The sequence below is a fragment of the Coregonus lavaretus genome (genome assembly GCF_964263955.1).
Source record: "Coregonus lavaretus genome assembly, contig: HAP1_SCAFFOLD_349, whole genome shotgun sequence".
NCBI classification, from domain to species: domain Eukaryota; kingdom Metazoa; phylum Chordata; class Actinopteri; order Salmoniformes; family Salmonidae; genus Coregonus; species Coregonus lavaretus.
Window position 1 is genome coordinate 146647 of NW_028164466.1, and position 24489 is coordinate 171135.

Below are 24489 nucleotides of genomic sequence, written 5' to 3' on the forward strand. Positions count from 1 at the left end.
ATCAAACAAAGCCGAGCTGCTTGAATTTTTGCGCCAGGAGTGGCATAAAGTCACCCAAAATCAATGTGAAAGACTGGTGGAGAGCATGCCAAGACGCATGAAAGCTGTGATTGAAAATCAGGTTATTCCACCAAATATTGATTTCTGAACTCTTCCTAAGTTAAAACATTACTATTGTGTTGAACATGAACTTATTTTCTTTGCATTATTCGAGGTCTGACAACACTGCATCTTTTTTGTTATTTTGACCAGTTGTCATTTTCTGCAAATAAATGCTCTAAATGACAATATTTTTATTTGGAATTTGGGAGAAATGTTGTCAGTAGATTATAGAATAAAACAAAAATGTTATTTTTACCCAAACACATACCTATAAATAGTAAAACCAGAGAAACTGATAATTTTGCAGTGGTCTCTTAATTTTTTCCGCAGCTGTATATATATATTTTAAAATTAGTTAGAGCTAAATAGAATGGAGCTAAGCACAGGCAAAATCCTAGAGGGAAACCTGGTTCAGATTCACCTTTCAGCATGACAATAACCTAAAACACAAAGCCAAATCTACACAGGAGTTGCTTACCAAGACAACATTGAAGGTTCCTGAGTGGTCTAGTTACAGTTTTGACTTAAATCGGCATGAAAATCTATTGCAAGACTTGAAAATGGCTGTCTAGCAATGATCAACAACCAACTTGACAGAGCTTGAATAATTGTTTTAAGAGTAATATGCAAATATTGTACAATCCAGGTGTGCAAAGCTCTTACAGACTTACCCAGAAAGACTCACAGCTGTAATCACTTCCAATGGTGATTCTATTCCACTCTGTATTGACTCAGTGGTGTGAATACTTATGTAAAGGAAGAGGGCACGACAACACCTTTTCCCCCTCAGGAGACTGAAATGATTTGGCATGGGTCCCCAGATTCTCAAAAAGTTTTACAGCTGCACCATCGAGAGCATCCTGACCAGTTGCATCACCGCCTGGTATGGCAACTGCTCGGCCTCCGACCGTAAGGCGCTACAGAGGGTAGTGCGTACGGCCCAGTACATCACTGGGGCCAAGTTTACTGCCATCCAGGACCTATATACTAGGCGGTGTCAGAGGAAGGCCCCAAAAAATGTCTGACTCCAGTCACCCAAGTCATAGACTGTTCTCTCTGCTACCGCACGGCAAGCGGTACCGGAGCGCCAAGTCTAGGACCAAAAGGCTCCTTAACAGCTTCTACCCCCAAGCCATAAGACTGCTGAACAATTAATAAAATGGCCACCCAGACTATTTACATGGACCCCCCCCCTCCATTTGTTTTTACGCTGCTGCTACCCGCTGTCTATTATCTATGTATAGTCACTTTACCCCTGCCTACATGTACAAATTGCCTCCACTAACCTGTACCCCTGCACATTGACTCGGTACCGGTACCCCCTGTATATAGCCTCGTTATTGTTATTTTATTGTGTTACTTTTATTTTGTTTTTTTAGTTATTTTATTTAGTAAACATTTTCTTAACTCTTTCTTGAACTGCATTGTTGGTTAAGGTAAGTAAGCATTTCACTGTAAGGTTTACACCTGTTGTATTCGGCGCATGTGACAAATAAAATGTGATTTGATTTGATTTGAAATGAGATATTTCTGTATTTCATTTTCAATACATTGACAAAAATGTCTAAAAACATGTTTTCACTTTGTTTTCATTATGGGTATTGTGTGTTGATGGTTGAGGAAAACATATATTTAATCAATTTTGAATTCAAGCTATAACACAACAAAATGTGGACAAGGGGTATGAATAATTTCTGAAGTCACTGCAAATTTGGCTGGTTGAAGCAAGTCACAACATTTTCCTTCAGCAAAATTACCATACTGTTTTGAAAAAAAGTATACATATTTATTCAGTACTTTCATCAACCAAGCCCAGTACAGATACAGCAGCCGACATACGGAGAGGCGAGACAATCTTTGCTGAACTGAAAATATTGCTACACACAGCTGCATGTTAAATCAGGATACTGACCGCGGTGGTGTTTGATACCATGTCGGCCACCGTAGAAGAGGATAACATATCCATGATTACGTTGGGAGTGCCCGGTGGATTTCTTCATCATTTGTAGCTAGAAAGATTTATTATAATTAATTCCGACGTAAGTATTATATATTTTTTATACGCAGATATGGGGGTACTAACAATATAGTGTTAGAATACAAGTATTCTAGCATTTAGCTAGCTTGCTAGACGTATACACTGAACGACACGTCTGCACGATTTAACTGTCAAGCTAGCAGTAGCTCTAACAGCAGCCAATGACACGTAGCGGTAACTAGCTAAAGAAACTGGTTGAACCAGGGATGGTTTAGGTAATGTTGGTTGAACTACTAGCTATCTAGCTAACATTCTAGAATATATACATTACGGCGAAGAAAAGCCGTTAGCAGATGTGTATTGCTAGGTAACCAAATGATGGATGTTAGCTAGCTTGCTAAAGTTTTCTCATCACCCAGCAGTAGCTATCTAGCTAACGGTACGCTCGCTTCTCATGTTGGTGATTCATGAGACGTGCTTGAAATTGATTCTTCTAACGTTAGTAAATAATGTGTCAGGTGATTAACCATCCCTACACGTGTCTTAGCTGGCTAACGCCCTACAATATATTTTGTTTGATTATTCAGAAACGATTAACTTTTAATATATTTTTATGTAGCTAGCTCATAGTGTTTAGAAATTGGCTAGCCCCATAAGACATCCATTACTGCCCAATGCAATGGGTCTACCTGGGGTGTATTCATTACGTCTTACAACGGAAACCGTTTACCGTTGAAGAACCAAACGGAGAGAGCGACCTACCTTAATTTGTCCAATAGAAACTCGTTTTCGTTGCAAAACTCTTTCCGTTCAGAGTAAACGGTTGTATTACAGACGAAACGTTTTGCAACAGAATCGGCAGAATTAATACACTCCAGGGGTCATAACGTCAGGGGTGTGTTCAGTATGGCAAAACTGTTCATTTTCGAAATGTTTTGGTTATGTTCAACGTTTCATTCAATGGAAACGGTACTGTGCTGAACGACCATTTGAAGAACGGTGTGATTATGGTGGCTCAGAGGGCTATTGTCTATGGTGCAATTAGCTACAAATGGTCACACTGGTCAATATATATCTCAATGTGTCACACCCATATTGATCAGGGCACACCCACCAAACGGGAGTGAACATACCTCAAAAGCTGTTGAAGAATGGTGCGCACCGTTTTGGGGGAAACATGTCATTCAGTAGTAACCGTCACACAATGTAGCAAACGTTGAACCAAACTGAATGCACCCTAGTATTGAAACATCATTAAAAGTGCTTGTTTTCCATTCTTTAGGACTTTGATAGAGGCATCCTAGCCCAATAGAGGAAGATGAGGCTGAAAGAGATCCAGAGGACGGCTCATCCAGCATGGAGTCCTGCCCCCCACCACCCTATCTGCCTGGCCTTAGGTAGGGCACAAATGTTACCTGTATCAGACCTGTCCTGTCCTGCACTAACCCTAACCCTTCTACCTGACCTTAGGTAGGGCACAAATGTTACCTGTATCAGGCCTGTCCATACCTGTCCTGCACTAACCCTAACCCTTCCACCTGACCTTAGGTAGGGTAGAACGTTTTGTGTATCAGGCCTGTCATGCACTTATACAGTAGATGGTTCCAGATGTTTACGCAGTCTTGCCAGTAGCCTCCCAGATCTGTTTATGCTATCTTGCCAACTTGCCTAACTTGGCAAGCGCGCATAAACAGATTTGGGAGCAGGCTGCTAACACAGGAGTGATGTAACCAATGATAACAGGCTTCACTTTTAATGCCGAATAACATACTCTTGAGGTCTTGTGATTTATGGGATTTCATTCTTGGTCTTATTGTTTTTGTTGACTAACAGGCACATCAGCGCAGCAGTTGGACGCGTCATTCAACACCGCTGCCGCCCTGGAAATATTCCAGGTGGATTTTGCCGATCCTTCCCTGGACATGAAACTCAAGGGGTCCCTACCTACTTCTAACAGGTAAAGCAACAAAATGAGCCAGGGAGAAGTAGCTGCTAACCCAATACTACATACGAGTCATCAAGTTCATATGTTATTGTATCAATACATATGATTCAACCATTCTGTCCCCTAGGCTGCATAGTCTGGTGTGGGTAAACTTTGGAGCAGGAGAAGACGGTTTGGGAGGGAGACTGATTGGAGGCAGTGATAATGGCATGGTGACGGTGTACAGCCCAGAAGCCATCGTAACATCAGGGGCAGAGGCAATAATAGGACAGTCTGACAAACACACTGGGCCTGTCAGAGCACTAGACTTCAACCCCTTTCAGGTAATAATGGGAGCAGCGAGTCAAGTCTTTGGCCAATTCTCACTTGTAGTTTGGCATGCAATTAAAATAGCTACTAAATTACATTAAATTAAGGTTTTAGTATGAACACTTAAAGAATATGTTCAATACAATGTTCTGTACAGTATCATATTAAGGTTTTAGTATGAACACTTAAAGAATATGTTCAATACAATGTTCTGTAAAGTATCATATTCCCCACATGTATTTTTTACTCATTTGAATGTGCTCTTTTTCAGAGTAATCTGTTGGCGTCAGGGGCAAACGATTCAGAGATCTACATCTGGGATCTGAACAATTTCAGCAATCCAATGACACCTGGGACAAAGTCACAGGTAATGTCTTTTGGGGTAGTTTGTCCCATTCTACTGTATTTGTATTTCCATAGTATTTCTTCTCAAAATCAAAATGGTGGGTATTCCAGATGATTAAATCCCTGTAATGAGTCTTTAATTTCATTTTGAACAGTTTTCTCCATGTTTCCCTCTTTGTAGCTCTGTGAGGTAAGAGTGAAAGCCAGTGTGTGGTTAGTGTCTGGTGTGTGGTGGCTTTAACATGTGTGGGCTGGTGGGAATGTTGAATAACCTGAAACTTCCCCCTATCAAGAGATTACTGAAGTCTCTAAAGAAATAGCGTGTGCATTTCTATGATGATGGTCTTCCACAGTGTGGCAGTGTTGGGTATTTTTGGCTTTGCTTTTTGATGTGTAATAACACTTTTTTGTTAATGTCTAAAATGTGTGCCGGGATATTCTCCAATCAGTAATTCCTAGAGGAATATCTATATTTATAACAATGTTGCTCCTCCTCTCCCCATCCACCTAGCCTCCTGAAGATATCAGTGTCGTGTCCTGGAACCAACAGGTCCAACACATCCTGGCCTCTGCCAACCCCAGTGGGAAAGCAGTGGTCTGGGACCTGAGGAAGAACGAGCCCATCATCAAGATTAGTGACCACAGCAACAGGGTATGTACAGTAGATTAGTGACTACAGCAACAGGGTGAGGACAGTAGATTAGTGACCACAGCAACAGGGTGAGGACAGTAGATTAGTGACCACAGCAACAGGGTGAGGACAGTAGATTAGTGACCACATCAACAGGGTATGTACAGTAGATTAGTGACTACAGCAACAGGGTGAGGACAGTAGATTAGTGACCACAGCAACAGGGTGAGGACAGTAGATTAGTGACCACATCAACAGGGTATGTACAGTAGATTAGTGACTACAGCAACAGGGTGAGGACAGTAGATTAGTGACCACAGCAACAGGGTGAGGACAGTAGATTAGTGACTACAGCAACAGGGTGAGGACAGTAGATTAGTGACCACATCAACAGGGTATGTACAGTAGATTAGTGACCACAGCAACAGGGTGAGGACAGTAGATTAGTGACCACAGCAACAGGGTGAGGACAGTAGATTAGTGACCACAGCAACAGGGTGAGGACAGTAGATTAGTGACCACAGCAACGGGGTGAGGACAGTAGATTAGTGACCACAGCAACAGGGTGCGGACAGTAGATTAGTGACCACAGCAACAGGGCGAGGACAGTAGATTAGTGACCACAGCAACAGGGCGAGGACAGTAGATTAGTGACCACAGCAACAGGGCGAGGACAGTAGATTAGTGACCACAGCAACAGGGCGAGGACAGTAGATTAGTGACCACAGCAACAGGGCGAGGACAGTAGATTAGTGACCACAGCAACAGGGCGAGGACAGTAGATTAGTGACCACAGCAACAGGGCGAGGACAGTAGATTAGTGACCACAGCAACAGGGTGAGGACAGTAGATTAGTGACCACAGCAACAGGGTGAGGACAGTAGATTAGTGACCACAGCAACAGGGTGCGGACAGTAGATTAGTGACCACAGCAACAGGGTGCGGACAGTAGATTAGTGACCACAGCAACAGGGTGAGGACAGTAGATTAGTGACCACAGCAACAGGGTGAGGACAGTAGATTAGTGACCACAGCAACAGGGTGAGGACAGTAGATTAGTGACCACAGCAACAGGGTGAGGACAGTAGATTAGTGACCACAGCAACAGGGTGCGGACAGTAGATTAGTGACCACAGCAACAGGGTGAGGACAGTAGATTAGTGACCACAGCAACAGGGTGAGGACAGTAGATTAGTGACCACAGCAACAGGGTGAGGACAGTAGATTAGTGACCACAGCAACAGGGTGAGGACAGTAGATTAGTGACCACAGCAACAGGGTGTGGACAGTAGATTAGTGACCACAGCAACAAGGTGAGGACAGTAGATTAGTGACCACAGCAACAGGGTGAGGACAGTAGATTAGTGACTACAGCAACAGGGTGAGGACAGTAGATTAGTGACTACAGCAACAGGGTGAGGACAGTAGATTAGTGACTACAGCAACAGGGTGAGGACAGTATATTAGTGACCACAGCAACAGGGTGAGGACAGTAGATTAGTGACCATAGCAACAGGGCGAGGACAGTAGATTAGTGACTACAATGCAAGAAGATACCGGTAGCCTACAAAGCTGGAAGCTAACTGTCCTTGCTAGCTTACTGCTGAAACTAACATACATTCACTACCTAGTACCTTGTTTGTGATTAATATGCAAACCATAACGCTAAATATTGCTGATTTCAGAGCTGATTGTCACCAAAAATGTTATTCATTCAATTCATCTCCCTTGCCTCTTGTCTCTCACCAGTCGAGATCATCTTTGCCCAAGCCTGGAGCTATATGTGTGAATGAGGTCATTGGTCTTAAAGAGACAGCGCACACTTTTATAAAATAAGAGATTGCTTCTTCTATGCAAATGCTGTTGATCAGTACAATAAAATAAGTCTTGAATGGAAACAGATCGTTTTTCATCTGTAGCCCCATGAAATCAACCAAAACAAGCTCAATAACGCAATGCATTTGCACACTCTTATTGAATATGCATTCACCTGTATTGTGAATAGGCCTAGGCTACACCTTGATTTACCCAGTTTATCAATAAAGATTTACCATTTAAATAAATGATTACCGTTATGTAGTTAGATCTGTAAAAAAACAAAGTCAAATTGATTAATTAATGCATACATTAAAAACTCTTAACATTTCAAATGCAAAGATATTGAACTCAAAAGATCTGTCTGGATCAAGTGCCATTCTGTGACTTTGGCTAATACGGCTTATTTTTTTTGCCGTGGTATCGTTTTGATATGGAGTATCGTGATACTAAACCTGGTATCGGTATCGAAGTCAAAGTTCTGGTATCGTGACAGCACTACAGTACATGGTGTTTTGAGTGTCTATTCTGGTATCGTGACAACACTACAGTACATGGTGTGTTGAGTGTCTATTCTGGTATCTCAACCTGTATGGTTGTGTGGTCCTGTGTGACTGTTGGCCAGAGGTTGTGAGTTCAATTCCTGCAGAGATCACATACACAAAACCCATAGGCCTACGTGCACTCACTGTTACTGTAATGCAACTCACTGTTACTGTAATGCAACTCACTGTTACTGTAATGCAACTCACTGTTACTGTAATGCAACTCACTGTTACTGTAATGCAACTCACTGTTACTGTAATGCAACTTACTGTTACTGTAATGCAACTCACTGTTACTGTAATGCAACTCACTGTTACTGTAATGCAACTTACTGTTACTGTAATGCAACTCACTGTTACTGTAATGCAACTCACTGTTACTGTAATGCAACTCACTGTTACTGTAATGCAACTCACTGTTACTGTAATGCAACTCACTGTTACTGTAATGCAACTCACTGTTACTGTAATGCAACTCACTGTTACTGTAATGCAACTCACTGTTACTGTAATGCAACTTACTGTTACTGTAATGCAACTCACTGTTACTGTAATGCAACTCACTGTTACTGTAATGCAACTCACTGTTACTGTAATGCAACTCACTGTTACTGTAATGCAACTCACTGTTACTGTAATGCAACTCACTGTTACTGTAATGCAACTCACTGTTACTGTAATGCAACTTACTGTTACTGTAATGCAACTCACTGTTACTGTAATGCAACTTACTGTTACTGTAATGCAACTCACTGTTACTGTAATGCAACTCACTGTTACTGTAATGCAACTTACTGTTACTGTAATGCAACTCACTGTTACTGTAATGCAACTTACTGTAATGGAAGTCGCTTTGGATGAAAGCATCTGCTAGATGACATATATTATGTGGGTTGAAGAGCTTCTGACGATATCTATCTCTCTACGATTGTAGTGTGTCTGATGTGGTGTTGGTTTGTGTTGTAGATGCACTGTTCAGGGATGCTCTGGCACCCTGAGGTGGCCACACAGTTGGTCCTGGCCTCCGAAGATGACCGCATGCCAGTTATTCAGATGTGGGACCTGCGCTTCGCCACGTCCCCTCTCAAAGTCCTGGAGAACCACACAAGGTGAGCCTTTTGGACATTATGCCACATGGGTTTACATGGAGCTGTTATGTATGATGGTGATATGGTTTACATGGAGCTGTTATGTATGATGGTGATATGGTTTACATGGAGCTGTAATGTATGATGGTGATATGGTTTACATGGAGCTGTTATGTATGATGGTGATATGGTTTACATGGAGCTGTAATGTATGATGGTGATATGGTTTACATGGAGCTGTTATGTATGATGGTGATATGGTTTACATGGAGCTGTAATGTATGATGGTGATATGGTTTACATGGAGCTGTAATGTATGATGGTGATATGGTTTACATGGAGCTGTAATGTATGATGGTGATATGGTTTACATGGAGCTGTAATGTATGATGGTGATATGGTTTACATGGAGCTGTAATGTATGATGGTGATATGGTTTACATGGAGCTGTTATGTATGATGGTGATATGGTTTACATGGAGCTGTTATGTATGATGGTGATATGGTTTACATGGAGCTGTTATGTATGATGGTGATATGGTTTACATGGAGCTGTAATGTATGATGGTGATATGGTTTACATGGAGCTGTTATGTATGATGGTGATATGGTTTACATGGAGCTGTTATGTATGATGGTGATATGGTTTACATGGAGCTGTAATGTATGATGGTGATATGGTTTACATGGAGTTGTTATGTATGATGGTGATATGGTTTACATGGAGCTGTTATGTATGATGTGATATGGTTTACATGGAGCTGTTATGTATGATGGTGATATGGTTTACATGGAGTTGTTATGTATGATGGTGATATGGTTTACATGGAGCTGTTATGTATGATGGTGATATGGTTTACATGGAGCTGTAATGTATGATGGTGATATGGTTTACATGGAGCTGTAATGTATGATGGTGATATGGTTTACATGGAGCTGTAATGTATGATGGTGATATGGTCTCTGTTATGGCAGGTGCAGCTAAATGCTTAATGTTTCAGTAATATCTATGCACCAATTTGTAAGTCGCTCTGGATAAGAGCGTCTGCTAAATGACGTAAATGTAAATGTAACAATAGTAATCTCCACACATAATCCAACGTTTCTTTCTTGTTTAATGCATTGGTGATGTGCTGCTGTAATTGTCTGAATGTCGTTTGTTGTGTTTTTATTGGTGTTGTATGTATTAGGTGGTGCAGTCACATTTCCCTTTTGGGGATTAATAAAATACAATTAGATTTTATAGCTAGGCTGTTGTTGTGTTTTCATAGTTGAAGTTCAAAGAGAGAGCCTTGACTGTAGGTGATGATGGCTTCATGTTTTTCCTCCTCAGGGGACTTCTGTCCATAGCGTGGAGCCAAGCAGACCCAGAGCTGTTGCTCAGTAGTGCTAAAGATAACAGGATCCTCTGCTGGAATCCAAACACTGGAGAGGTACCTGGTTTTCTGATCTGTTTGAAAGGCCTCATCACACCATGTGGTGTAAATGGCCTCCACAACAAAGTTCCGCCGTCTTTCCCTGCCCAGGGCTTCTTCACATGCCTCTGGTGTCCAGGTGATCTGTCTCTAGATCTTTTCTAAATCGTCTCACGTTGTTATGGTGATCCAATCTCTCTCCCGTCTCTCTAGGTGATCTATGAGTTACCAACAACCAACCAGTGGTGCTTTGACATCCAGTGGTGCCCCAGGAACCCAGGGCTGCTGTCGGCAGCCTCGTTTGACGGGTGGATCAGTGTCTACAGCGTGATGGGAGGAAGCCTGGAGGCCCAGCAGCAGAGAAGGGCTGATCAGGTAGAGAGTCTCCATCTGTGTTACAGCTCTACATCCACTGGCCGTGTCTATTTACTGTCTAAAGGAAAACACCCACAATCCAGGGCTGCCACTAAGTCGCTGTGGATAAGAGTATCTGCTGAATGACTAAAATGTCAAAGGCTCCCTATTTCCTATCTAGTGCACTACTTTTGACCGGGGGCCAAAAGTAGTGCACTATGTATGGAATAGATGCGATTTGATTGTCTTAACATTTTGGCAGAGTCTGGTGTGTAGCCTAGCTTTAAATGTGGTTGCTACTGCTGCTATAATGGTAGGACATGGCTGTAGACCCCCCCTCATTAAAGAGCTCTGCTCATCTATCTTACCTTTTAAATAATATTTAGATTGGAATGCAGTCCATGTGTGGTACTTTCCCACAGATCTCCTCGTCCTTTGACACCATGGATCCGTTTGGGACGGGCCAGGTGCTGCCCCCTCTGCAGGTTCCCCAACCCACCCCTCAGACCACCCTCGTCGCTCCGCTGAAGAAGCCCCCCAAGTGGGTGCGCAGGCCCGTAGGAGCCTCATTCGCTGTAAGTGCAATGTACTTATATATTTTTGTATGTCAATTTTTTGTATTTCTGAAGGTAAATGACGTAAGTAAATGCCTATTGTGAGGAACCCCAATATGTTTAAGCAGTAAGGCATGAGAACCTGTGGATTATGGAGGAAACTCACGGTTAATGTGTATTCTTAGTCATGACGTAAAGAGTTACTCTTCGGTGACGCTCTACTTATAAAGGGGCCAAACGTGCTCGTGACAAGTCTTACAATGTATTATAACTGCATCATGGTAATACTACATTTCCCCCCCCCCCCCCCCCCCATCTCTTCTCCTTGTAGTTTGGTGGGAAGCTGATCACATTTGGGAGCCCTAAGCCTCCAGTCCAGAGCCCACAGCCCGTCCCTGTCCCCAGGCAGGTGTTTGTGAGCCAGGTCACCACGGAAACAGAGTTCCTCCAGCGCTCCAGAGAGCTGCAGGCTGCTCTGCAGTCCGGCTCCTTGTCAGACTACTGCCAGGCCAAGATCCACAAGGCCCCAACAGACTCTGAACAGGACATATGGAGGTTTCTCCTGGTAGGTGTTATGACGCTTAACAGTGGCATGAAAGGTTCATTTTAAAGGGATAATGGGAGATTTTGGCAATTAAGCAACTTTTCTATTTACCAAGGGTCAGATGAACTCATGGATACCATTTTAGCATGCTAACAGTTCCAGTAGACTTCCAGTCATTGCGCTAACGTTAGTTAGCAATGGCTCTCGAAACTACCTTTTTAACTTCCTTCAAAACTGCATGCAGAGACAAAAATGGTATCCGTGAGATCATATGACTCTGGGTAAGTAGAAAAGGGGTTTCATTGCTGAAATCTCACACTGTCCCCATAATGTTACATTGTTTGACCCTGTTCAGTTAACGTTGTGATTAAAAGAGTACAGTTATCTGTGACATCTGTGGTCCTGCGTATCCTTCACACTGAACAGTAGTAGGACTCACAGAACACCTCTGGAGATGACACGTTGCATGAACAGTAGGCTTCTCTTTACAATGGATTTGGAAAGAAACAGCCATGACCAATATATTGTCAATGATGAACACAAGTTCTGCAAGGGCTGTTTTTATGTTTGTGATGTTATCCACCTCCTGACGTTTGCAGGTCAACTTTGAAGACGAAGCCAGGGTCAAATTCCTGAGACTTCTGGGTTTCAGCAAAGAGGAGTTGGAGAGAAAGATATCCACCTGCTTGGGGAAGAACCTGCAGCCTAACGGACATGGAGTGGATGCCAACGATCTGGCTGAGAAGATACAGCTTCTCTCTACTCAGGTCAGACCAGGAACATGCCTCTACATAGCCCTGCTACATAGTCCATTCTCTTCATAGTACTCCTAATTCTAGTCTAGACTGCATTTCTTCCACAGTCCACCAGAGGGCAGTGACGAGTATCAGAAGTGATGTGTGGTCTCTTTTCATAACAAAATGAATCCTGTCAGATGACTCTGTTAAAATGTCCCCTTTAGTGTTTACAGATAACATGTATATTACCAGCACCAACCTTCCATCAAAGTTAATTGTTCTTGTTTGTTTTTCCAGAGGTCAGAAGAGTCCGGTGATGCAGTCGACTCCACCAAGACCCCTGGTTCATCCTCCCCCTCAGACTTTTTCAGTCACATCCCACCACAACCACAGGACAAGGAGAAGATCAGCTTCCAAATCCCTGTCTCAGCAGGTACTGCTTGCCTTCTGTTCAGTATCACAGCTCTCTCTTCCTGTGAAATCTAAACAGTATGGACTGGTTTCCCGGACACAGATAAAAAAAAAAAAAAGCATGTTCAATGTAAAACCTTTTTTAGTCCAGGATTAGCCTTAATATGAATCTGTGTCCTGGTAACTGGCCCTTTGTATGAATGTCACTCTCCGTATCTCATTCAGTGGTTTATGCCTCTGTTGTTGCAGATGCAGACGGTCTGATCAGCCAGGCTCTGCTGGTGGGTAACTTTGAGGGAGCGGTGGATCTGTGTCTGAACGACGGGCGCTACGCTGAGGCCATCCTGCTGGCTATCAGTGGAGGAGAGGAGCTACTGCAGAAGACCCAGCAGACATACCTGGACAAGCAGAGGAACAGCATCTCCATGGTAAGACAGGGGACATACCTGGACAAGCATCTCTATGGTAAGACAGGGGACGTACCTGGACAAGCATCTCCATGGTAAGACAGGGGACGTACCTGGACAAGCAGAAGAACAGCATCTCCATGGTAAGACGGGACATACCTGGACAAGCATCTCCATGGTAAGACAGGGGACATACCTGGACAAGCAGAGGAACAGCATCTCCATGGTAAGACAGGGGACGTACCTGGACAAGCATCTCCATGGTCAGACAGGGGACATACCTGGACAAGCATCTCCATGGTAAGACAGGGGACATACCTGGACAAGCATCTCCATGGTAAGACAGGGGACATACCTGGACAAGCATCTCCATGGTAAGACAGGGGACATACCTGGACAAGCATCTCCATGGTCAGACAGGGGACATACCTGGACAAGCATCTCCATGGTAAGACAGGGGACATACCTGGACAAGCATCTCCATGGTAAGACGGGGGACATACCTGGACAAGCATCTCCATGGTCAGACAGGGGACATACCTAGACAAGCATCTCCATGGTAAGACAGGGGACATACCTGGACAAGCATCTCCATGGTCAGACAGGGGACATACCTGGACAAGCATCTCCATGGTAAGACAGGGGACATACCTGGACAAGCATCTCCATGGTCAGACAGGGGACTTTTAAACTACGTCTCAAATGGCACCCTATTCCCTGTCTAGTGCACTACCTTTGACCAGGGCCCAGTTGGGACATACCCTCAGGGCTATCTGATTATATTATATTTGTATGACTTGATTACTAGCTAGCAAAGTTTAGTTTAGTTCAGAATATAGTTATTTTATATCAACTGAGTCAACGTCAATAAATACAACATGTTAAGTCTACAACATGTTAAGTCTACAACATGTTAAGTCTACAACATGTTAAGTCTACAACATGTTAAGTCTACAACACGTTAAGTCTACAACACGTTAAGTCTACAACACGTTAAGTCTACAACACGTTAAGTCTACAACACGTTAAGTCTACAACATGTTAAGTCTACAACATGTTAAGTCTACTTTCCATCTTTCCTCAGCTGATCTCATCCGTGGTGACCCAGAACTGGGGAGACATCGTGCAGAGCTGTGAGTTGGATAACTGGAAGGAGGCTCTCGCCGCTCTCCTAACCTACGCTCACCCCAAAGAGTTTGCTCATCTGTGTGGTAAGGACACCAAGATGTTGAGGATTGTAGCAAAGGAATCAGTAAACTCCGACTTGCTTTTACCTTGATTTCAGCACTTATTTATGCAGTGACTAAAAAATCTATTTCACAAGAGAGGCCTGATTGTTCCTGATTGGCTCTTCTCCTTCCTATTCCTAAACCCCACCCCCCTTTCTCCTGGTAGGACTGGAACTGATCTCTATGCTATGTAGCGTTTGTCATGACTATATCTGTTGTATGGTTGGTATTGTCTGATGCTGTTTCTTACCCTGACTGCTAGAGACCCTGGGGTCGCGTCTGGAGGGTGAGGGGACAGAGAGACGCTGTCTGCAGGCATGTCTCTGTTACATCTGCTATCTAACCTCTCCTTCTCTTCCCCCTCCCTCCCTCCCTCTCTCCCTCGCTCTCCCTCTCCTGGTACTGTAGACACCCTGGGGTCACGTCTGGAGGGTGAGGGGACAGAGAAACGCTGTCTGCAGGCATGTCTCTGTTACATCTGCTCTGGGAACATTGAGAAACTAGTGGAATGCTGGGCCCTGCAGAGGGACTGCTCCTCTCCTCTGGTTCTAGAGGTAATAAATAGTTTATCTATATATTTGTCCTTTTATTTAACCATGGAAGTCACGTTTCCAAGTGAACCCTCGTGTTATAACATGATGATGTGATCCGATAACTGGCCAATTTGGTTGCATTCCTTCCAACCAGATACTGTCTGTAATGACATCGTAGGAACCGGGTAGTAACATTATGCCGTGTGTGTGATTGACTGCCAGGACTTGGTGGAGAAGGTGCTGGTCCTGCGTAAGTCTATTGAGCGTCTGAGGAGCGGTGAGGTGGCGCTACAGAGTCCTGTCCTGGCTGACAAGCTGACTCACTATGCTGGTCTCCTGGCCTCACAGGGCAGCCTGGTTACAGCAATGTCCTACCTGCCAGACGCCTCAGACCAGGTAAGCACAACCCACACTACTCTTCAGATTCCCTTATCAACAAGGAAATATTTCATCATGTCATTACGCTTCGAAGACGCCCGCATGTTTTCTCTCTCCTGGATTGTGGTCAGACCTGCATTTAATATGTACTACGTATGGAACTAATGTTGTAGTCCAGAAAGTTCATTTCCCACCCATCTGGTGCTCCAGAGGGATGTACTACAAAGCAGGATCAATGAGTTCGACGGCTTACTTCGATAAACAACCAGAAATTACTACTGATTTTAAAAAGCTAAACTTCCATGTGTTCTTGGTTGTTGAGTCAATTAGACCATGCCCATTTCAAGCTTATCTTAAAAAAAAAAAAAAAAGATATGTTATTTCATAATATTAAGGCAGGCTAACTAAGATTTAAAGTGCTATTATAACTGAGGTAAGGGTTTTGTTCTGTGCTGTGTGTCCCTGCAGGCTTCCATCATGATGATGAGAGACCGGCTGTTCCACGCCCAGGCAGAGGGAGCAACAGGGGGCCAACAGCCCCCACCGTTCCCCTACAACGTAGTCAGTGTGACGGGGGGCCACCCTGCCCCCTCCCCAGCACAACCACCTGCACAGACAACACTGACGCCGGTATTTTAGGAATCAATGCTTGTTGTTTGACACATTTTTGCCTCAGCCATGAGAGTGCAACAATACACAATAAAAAATGATTTGAGGATTATAAAACACAATCAAGTAAACAGACTTATTTCCATTGATTTTATACATTGACGAATGTAATCTCCACTTGAAGTGTCCATGATATCATAGCAGTTGCTAGAGTACATGTTGTGAAAAGTCAGCAGGCTTTAGGACGTTGTTATGATTTCATGTATGTTTCTGTCTCTGTGTAGCGCTCTACTTTTGAAGTGGTCCACTATATAGGGAATATGGTGGTCTTTCAGACCCAGACTGTGTATAAATGATGATGTTTCTCTCCAGGGGCCCCACCAGCCTCCTCTTCCTGTGATGCCAGTGGTTGGCCAGCCTCAGCCTCCTATGACTACCGTGTTCACTCCTCAAGCTGCTACTGCTCACTCCAGAGGACCACCTCCTCCTTCATATGGTGGTCTGCCACCCTCCTCCCATGGTCCTCCACCTAGTGGTCTGCCACCCTCCTCCCATGGTCCTCCAGCTAGTGGTCTGCCACCCTCCTCCCATGGTCCTCCACCTAGTGGTCTGCCACCCTCCTCCCATGGTCCTCCAGCTAGTGGTCTGCCACCCTCCTCCCATGGTCCTCCACCTAGTGGTCTGCCACGGACAGGGATACGGCCAGCCTACCCCCAGCATCCTGCCGCTGGCCCAGGTATGCTCTCACCCTCAGTCCAGGACCGTGTTCAGTAGTCAGACGTTGGATCTGGAACTGACCTTGTATATAGTGTGTTTACTTTACTTTATCTGTCTGCTAAATGGCTTATTATTATTATATTATTATTATTATTATTATATTATTATTATTATTATTATTATTATTATTATATTATTATTATTTATCTTGTTCTTCTTATCTTATATCCTGTGTTTTTGTTCTACCTTATTTTTTAGAACTACATTGATATTGATTACTGCATTGTTGGGTTTGGAGCTTGCAAGAAAGGCATTGCACTGTACTTGTGTACGTTACATTAAAACTTGAAACTGGTTTGTTCTACGTAATATATTTCTATCTGAAGGTAATATACAAGGCGGGCCCTGCTGAACCCGGTGCTGCTCTGTCTACTCCAGATTGGTCTTGATGTAACATTTCTGTCTCCTGTCAACTCAGGGTTCTCTCCACTCCAGCCACAACAGCCCATGTGTGCAGGACTCTCTGCCTTCGCTCCAGGACCCACTATGCCAGGCTCCAGCCTGTCTGGACACCCCCCTGGCGGCCTCCCCACCATGCCCAGCCCAGGGCTTCCTCCATCAGGCTTCACCCCCACCTCGCTCCCCTCAGGCCCCATGCCACCGAGCTACCAGCAGCCTGGGGCCCCCGTCGGCATGTACCCACCAGGGGGGTCTCACCTTCACAGCCAGGGCCCACCTGCAGGTCCCCCCTCTGGCCCATACCCACCCATGGGACCTGGGTACCCACAAGGAGGTCCTGGAGCCCCAGCCGTCAAGTCCTTCTCTGCTCCCTCGGTTGCTCCTCCTCCTACAGGTACTGACCATGATGCAATTGATGGGTTAAATCCCAAATACTCTCCTTTTCCTTATATAGTGCACTACTTTTGACCTGGGCTCATTGGTCAGTAGTGCACTATAAAGGGGAATGGGGTGCAATTTGGGACGTAGGTATTGACGTGTAACACCACTGTTTTTCTGTTATGAGCCAATACATCTTAAATAATCTTTATTAATTTATGCTTAAAGAAGGAATGGTAGTCAGAAATAGATGATTGTATGACTCTTTTATAAATACTAAAACATGTGTAGTGAGATTGGAGAAGTGAATTACCACATGTTGTAATGTTAATTGATACATGCTTTTGATTGAGCTGTCCCCCCCTTGTTTAACTTTCAGGGTACTTCCCTTGGCTGAGTCCTCCCCTTGTTGACGATGATGCAGGTGATAGTGAGAGTGAGAGACAGGGCTAGGTTTGGATGTGGTGGGATAAGAGCGTGTTACTGAAAGGTGTTTGCTTGTGCCGTCACATGATCGTACAGGGACACGTAGAGCCGGTCTAGGGTTTATAACAAACCATTGTAACGATGTAGTGAAAGAATCCATGCTGGTGATTAGTACATGTAAACATAATACCTCATTTAATACCAAAGTATCTGGTGTTTTTAAGTTGATGATATTTGAATGCTAAAAATATCCATTACCACAGTATTAGGCTATGCCAAGTAGTGAAGATAATGCAACAACAATAATGTGTTATTATCGACAGTCCGTGTGTCCAATCTAACTGCACTTCGATGCTGCCTGGCCATGGCCTGCTATCTGTTGAAGTCACCTGTTTGTTGCTGCTCTAGTGGAAATACCTATTTTTTTTTTTTTTTTAATTGAGTTGAAAGCGCTTTTAAGACTAATTTTGCGAAATAACCCTGCTCATCTTAATGTCACAGACCTTTCCATTTAACTCCATGGATCCCCAGGTCTCTAGGCTCTTGGCTTTGGCTGCTGTCTGGGTTCAGAAGTGTTCTTGTGGCTGACTATTCCTATTTCACTATCTATAGGACAAGACGGCTGGAATGACCCACCTGCAGTACGAGGGGGTCCCAGGAAGAAAAAGGTAACTCCTCTGGATGAATTACCTTCACACCGGGTTCCCTATCCTCTCTGACAACATGGACTAGCTCAGACTGGAGAAATCCGGACCAGTTCCAATTAGGAACCGACCCAGTCCAGGACCAGTAGACCATCTTGGAAATGTTAATAGCTACAGAGGCTTAAACATGCTTTAACCATCTTAGTTCTATGAGAACCAGTATTCAGTGAATATGTTCCCCAGATGTTGTAGACTGTATCTTTTGGTATTTCAATACTTACACATGTTTAAACACACATTTAAGATCTTAGCTATATGTTAACCAGTATAAGGTGAATCTTTTTTGTTGTTGTCTGTAATTAACCTGGTAGTGTGTGAATCTGTGTTCTGTCTGTGCCTCAGGGTGTCCCAGAGAACTACACTCCTCCTGCTCCCATCACCGCCCCTGTTATGGGGGGTTTTCCCATGGAGGGCCCTCATCAACCCCAAGGACAGAAGGGCCACGACCCCAGTCGCACCCAGCAGTTCCCCCCAGGGGCCCCTCAGGAGCCCAGCGTACAGGTCAGTGACAACCTAGTCTCGACCCCAGCCTTTCTATGTTTCTCCATGCCCAGTTCTGGAGCCAGAATACAGTGTGATGTCTGGTAGCATGAGACTAGTGCCAACCTAACCCAGTACTAACTGGCACAATTCAATACGGATCTGAAACATCAAGAGAGACCTGAAAGTATCAGTCTTCTCTAGTTCTCATCTCCCATTTACTTGCTTATTAAAGGCCTGGCAGGGTGACCTCTAACCCCTAAAGTCAGGCTGCCATTTACTTGCTTATTAAAGGCCTGGCAGGCTGACCACTAACCCCTAAAGTCAGGCTGCCATTTACTTGCTTATTAAAGGCCTGGCAGGGTGACCTCTAACCCCTAATGTCAGGCTGCCATTTACTTGCTTATTAAAGGCCTGGCAGGCTGACCACTAACCCCTAAAGTCAGGCTGCCATTTACTTGCTTATTAAAGGCCTGGCAGGGTGACCTCTAACCCCTAAAATCAGGCTGCCATTTACTTGCTTATTAAAGGCCTGGCAGGCTGACCACTAACCCCTAAAGTCAGGCTGCCATTTACTTGCTTATTAAAGGCCTGGCAGGGTGACCTCTAACCCCTAAAGTCAGGCTGCCATTTACTTGCTTATTAAAGGCCTGGCAGGGTGACCTCTAACCCCTAAAGTCAGGCTGCCATTTACTTGCTTATTAAAGGCCTGGCAGGGTGACCTCTAACCCCTAAAGTCTGGCTGCCATTTACTTGCTTATTAAAGGCCTGGCAGGCTGACCACTAACCCCTAAAGTCTGGCTGCCAGACTCAAGTCTCCATTCGCTCTGCTTAAGGAAAAGGGTGGGATTGAGGTTAACTAACATCTGTATGCAAAATTCAAGAGAGACCTGAAACATAACATCTAGTTCTTAACTCCTATTCCCTCATAATAGGCTCTGGCAGGCTCCTAGAAATATATATCTATATATAGATGGGCAGTTCTCTAACCCCTGTGGGCTCATAGAAATATCTATAGATAGGCAGATCTCTAACCCCTGTGGGCTCATAGAAATATCTATAGATGGGCAGTTCTCTAACCCCTGTGGGCTCATAGAAATATCTATAGATGGGCAGTTCTCTAACCCCTGTGGGCTCATATAAATATCTATAGATGGGCAGATCTCTAACCCCTGTGGGCTCATAGAAATATCTATAGATGGGCAGATCTCTAACCCCTGTGGGCTCATAGAAATATCTATAGATGGGCAGATCTCTAACCCCTGTGGGCTCATAGAAATATCTATAGATGGGCAGATCTCTAACCCCTGTGGGCTCATAGAAATATCTATAGATAGGCAGATCTCTAACCCCTGTGGGCTCATATAAATATCTATAGATGGGCAGATCTCTAACCCCTGTGGGCTCATAGAAATATCTATAGATGGGCAGATCTCTAACCCCTGTGGGCCCCTTCAGCTCCTCCAGGCGCTGCCGGCTGAGAGGGTGGAGCAGAGAGAGATTCCTGCAGAGCACATGGTCCTCAAACAGACCTTCGACAGCCTGGTTCAACGCTGCCAGCTAGCCGCACAAGATCCAGTAAGTCTTTACACAGGACAGTAGTATCAGGTCTTGTATATTGAAAAGCCAGGATTTCTACCCATCTATCTGCATAAGAAGCGGTAAGTCTTTACACAGGACAGTAGTATCAGGTCTTGTATATTGAAAAGCCAGGATTTCTACCCATCTATCTGCATAAGAAGCGGTAAGTCTTTACACAGGACAGTAGTATCAGGTCTTGTATATTGAAAAGCCAGGATTTCTACCCATCTATCTGCATAAGAAGCGGTAAGTCTTTACACACAGGGCCGTTCTGTATGTGCTCCTGTTGTAGTCTGACATCTAATATTCTATGTGTTATTTTCTCAGCAAACAAAAAGAAAACTTGAGGATGCATCGAAACGCCTTGGGTACCTGTATGACAAGCTGAGAGAGCAAACGGTGAGAACATGTAGCAGATAGTTTACCACCGGGGGTCGCCTTAGAGTTCAGAAATCTGCTTTTTCAAAACACAGACCTTCAAAAAATCTGCGTTTTTTAAAAAACCATTTCACCTGCGTTTTACATTGAAAGTCAACTGTTTTTTTTTTTTGCTTCAATAGCGTGATCAGGGACGTGCAACTATAGTTTTCCTTCACAGAAAATACATTAGTGCAACACATTCAGCAGAAATTGGCTTCATTTTCATCAGATGACAACAGAAGTGCAACGCTATTTGGCTGGCAGCCACACAAGTAAATGAGCTTACAATGAAAAGGCAAGGCATATTTTGGAAAATCGATGCATGGCCATCATATTTCGAATGTTTATCATAGAAAGAATGTAGCCAGCTACATTTCCCAATGTTTTGCTTGAAGTTAATCTTGCATTTTACCGTAAAAAGTATTTAGTAGCTCCACATCAGTCAGAGCGCTATCTACTGATAGAATGCCTGTTCATGAAATTTCATCCCAGTGGAGAAGTGCAACTGAAGCACAAAATTAGTCTGATGCCGAGCAGAAATTACAATAAGAAGCATTTTACATCTGTCTTTACAAAACGCAACAAGATATTTCTTATGCGTTTTATTTAATTTTTCTGCGTGAAAATCACAGAATTCTGCATTAACGCGACCCCTGTACCATGATGTCAGTTAGTTCTCATTCTAACCCTGTCAAGGTAGTCCACTACATAACAGACCCAGTCTAGGTAGTCCACTAACAGACCCAGTCAAGGTAGTCCACTACATAACAGACCCAGTCTAGGTAGTCCACTAACAGACCCAGTCTAGGTAGTCCACTACAGAACAGACCCAGTCTCGGTAGTCCACTACATAACAGACCCAGTCTAGGTAGTCCACTACAGAACAGACCCAGTCTAGGTAGTCCACTACATAACAGACCCAGTCTAGGTAGTCCACTACAGAACAGACCCAGTCTAGGTAGTCCACTACAGAACAGACCCAGTCTAGGTAGTCCACTACAGAACAGACCCAGTCTAGGTAGTCCACTAACAGACCCAGTCTAGGTAGTCCACTAACAGACCCAGTCTAGGTAGTCCACTAACAGACCCAGTCAAGGTAGTCCACTACATAACAGACCCAGTCTAGGTAGTCCACTACATAACAGACCCTGTCAAGGTAGTCCACTACATAACAGACCCAGTCAAGGTAGTCCACTACATAACAGACCCAGTCTAGGTAGTCCACTACATAACAGACCCAGTCAAGGTAGTCCACTAACAGACCCAGTCTAGGTAGTCCACTACAGAACAGACCCAGTCTAGGTAGTCCACTACAGAACAGACCCAGTCTAGGTAGTCCACTACATAACAGACCCAGTCTAGGTAGTCCACTACATAACAGACCCAGTCTAGGTAGTCCACTACATAACAGACCCAGTCTAGGTAGTCCACTAACAGACCCAGTCTAGGTAGTCCACTAACAGACCCAGTCAAGGTAGTCCACTACATAACAGACCCAGTCTAGGTAGTCCACTACATAACAGACCCAGTCTAGGTAGTCCACTAACAGACCCAGTCTAGGTAGTCCACTAACAGACCCAGTCAAGGTAGTCCACTACATAACAGACCCAGTCTAGGTAGTCCACTACAGAACAGACCCAGTCTAGGTAGTCCACTACAGACCCAGTCTAGGTAGTCCACTACATAACAGACCCAGTCTAGGTAGTCCACTACATAACAGACCCAGTCTAGGTAGTCCACTACATAACAGACCCAGTCTAGGTAGTCCACTACAGAACAGACCCAGTCTAAGTAGTCCACTAACAGACCCAGTCAAGGTAGTCCACTAACAGACCCAGTCAAGGTAGTCCACTAACAGACCCAGTCAAGGTAGTCCACTACATAACAGACCCTGTCAAGGTAGTCCACTACAGAACAGACCCAGTCAAGGTAGTCCACTAACAGACCCAGTCTAGGTAGTCCACTACATAACAGACCCAGTCTAGGTAGTCCACTAACAGACCCAGTCTAGGTAGTCCACTACAGAACAGACCCAGTCTAAGTAGTCCACTAACAGACCCAGTCAAGGTAGTCCACTACAGAACAGACCCAGTCAAGGTAGTCCACTACAGAACAGACCCAGTCTAGGTAGTCCACTACATAACAGACCCAGTCTAGGTAGTCCACTACATAACAGACCCAGTCAAGGTAGTCCACTACAGAACAGACCCAGTCTAGGTAGTCCACTAACAGACCCAGTCAAGGTAGTCCACGTGCATAAAATATTGTAAAGAAAGTTTTTACACGCCTACAGTAACTTAAATTCTCCCGTCATCCTGTAGCTGTCTACCAACATCCTGGGTGGTTTACATGAGATCAGCCGCTGTGTGTCTGTCCAGAACTACCCGCGTGGCCTAGAGGTCCACACTGCTGTGGTCACCAGCAGCAACTTCAGCGAGATCCAAGCCTTCATGCCCATCCTCAAAGTGGTCATGACCATCGCCAACAAGCTGGCCGTCTGACCGCTGATCTCACACCTAGGCTAGCGTCTAGAATGAACCTTATTTTCTATAATGCACTGCTTTTGACCAGACCCTGTGGGCTCTATAAGGGCCCAATGAGCCCTGTGGGCTCTATGAGGGCCCTGTGGGCTCTATGAGGGCCCTGTGGGCTCTTGTCTAAAGTAGTGCACTATAAAGAGAATAGGGTGCCATTTGGGACGCACTCCAAAACACACCAAGACAAAACAACCAGACTTCAGTGTTATCATATGAATGGATCATAATGTTATATATATTATTTCTTTTTCAGCTGTTGAAATGTGCTTTGATAAAAACATTATTGCAGATGTTGTGGTATTCGCTGACTCATTGAAAGGTTTCTGACTTGGCTGGTGATGAGAGGTATTCTCTTTGTCTCTGAGAAGACCAGTTATTGTTACTGTGGTGTTTATCAACAGCAAAACACCCAATATTATTTAAAAAGTAGAGTCCTTTTGCTTTTGAGGGAAAGATAGCTGATGTTAAATATATAAGTAATAAATGAGGATTATTAAAATGTTATATCTTTGAGAGTGGAGAAATATGCACTATGTCTCGGAACAATGTGGGCTTGGATTCTTTGGCCTTCAGTAGTTCTAATCATGGTAACACATCCAACTAGGGGAAGACTTTGATGGAGAGAGAAAGGTAGTATTGTCCACCTTCCTACCTCATCTTTCCTTAACAAACCACACATCCAGCTGATTTTTAGAATGGTTAGGAAAAGTGAATGAATTAAAAACATTTCACTGACTTACCAGTGTGTTCTACTTACCATTGTGCCATCTCCTAGTTTGTTACGTTGTCAGGCCAAAGCGCTGCAACCACTAGCTCTGATCCAGTGCAACCACTAGCTCTGATCCAGGGTGTTACGTG

The 24489-nt window shown here is 44.2% G+C and overlaps 1 protein-coding gene across 1 annotated transcript; it reads left to right on the plus strand.

Annotated features, from left to right (window-relative positions):
* Positions 1-2042: 2042 nt before the first annotated feature.
* LOC311117006 (protein transport protein Sec31A-like) lies at positions 2043-23921 on the plus strand. The gene is made up of 25 exons (XM_084192013.1): positions 2043-2141; positions 3363-3477; positions 3914-4037; positions 4153-4348; positions 4606-4701; positions 5191-5331; positions 8637-8779; positions 10092-10191; positions 10387-10548; positions 10950-11102; positions 11413-11646; positions 12225-12392; positions 12660-12795; positions 13023-13201; positions 14265-14391; positions 14818-14963; positions 15165-15338; positions 15789-15950; positions 16302-16665; positions 17125-17499; positions 18522-18577; positions 18956-19114; positions 20552-20671; positions 21002-21073; positions 23416-23921. Exons 2-25 carry the CDS (start codon positions 3399-3401, stop codon positions 23593-23595), a joined length of 3846 nt encoding a protein of 1281 aa, XP_084048139.1. The 5' UTR covers positions 2043-2141; positions 3363-3398; the 3' UTR covers positions 23596-23921.
* The last annotated feature ends 568 nt before the right edge of the window (positions 23922-24489 follow it).

Coding starts and splice junctions, on each gene's coding strand:
- LOC311117006 (XM_084192013.1), top strand. CDS start 3,399: ATGAGGCTGAAAGAGATCCAGAGGACGGCTCATCCAGCATGGAGTCCT. Junction 5,332..8,636: donor TTAGTGACCACAGCAACAGG/GTATGTACAGTA, acceptor TTTGTGTTGTAG/ATGCACTGTTCAGGGATGCT. Junction 17,500..18,521: donor GGTTGCTCCTCCTCCTACAG/GTACTGACCATG, acceptor CACTATCTATAG/GACAAGACGGCTGGAATGAC.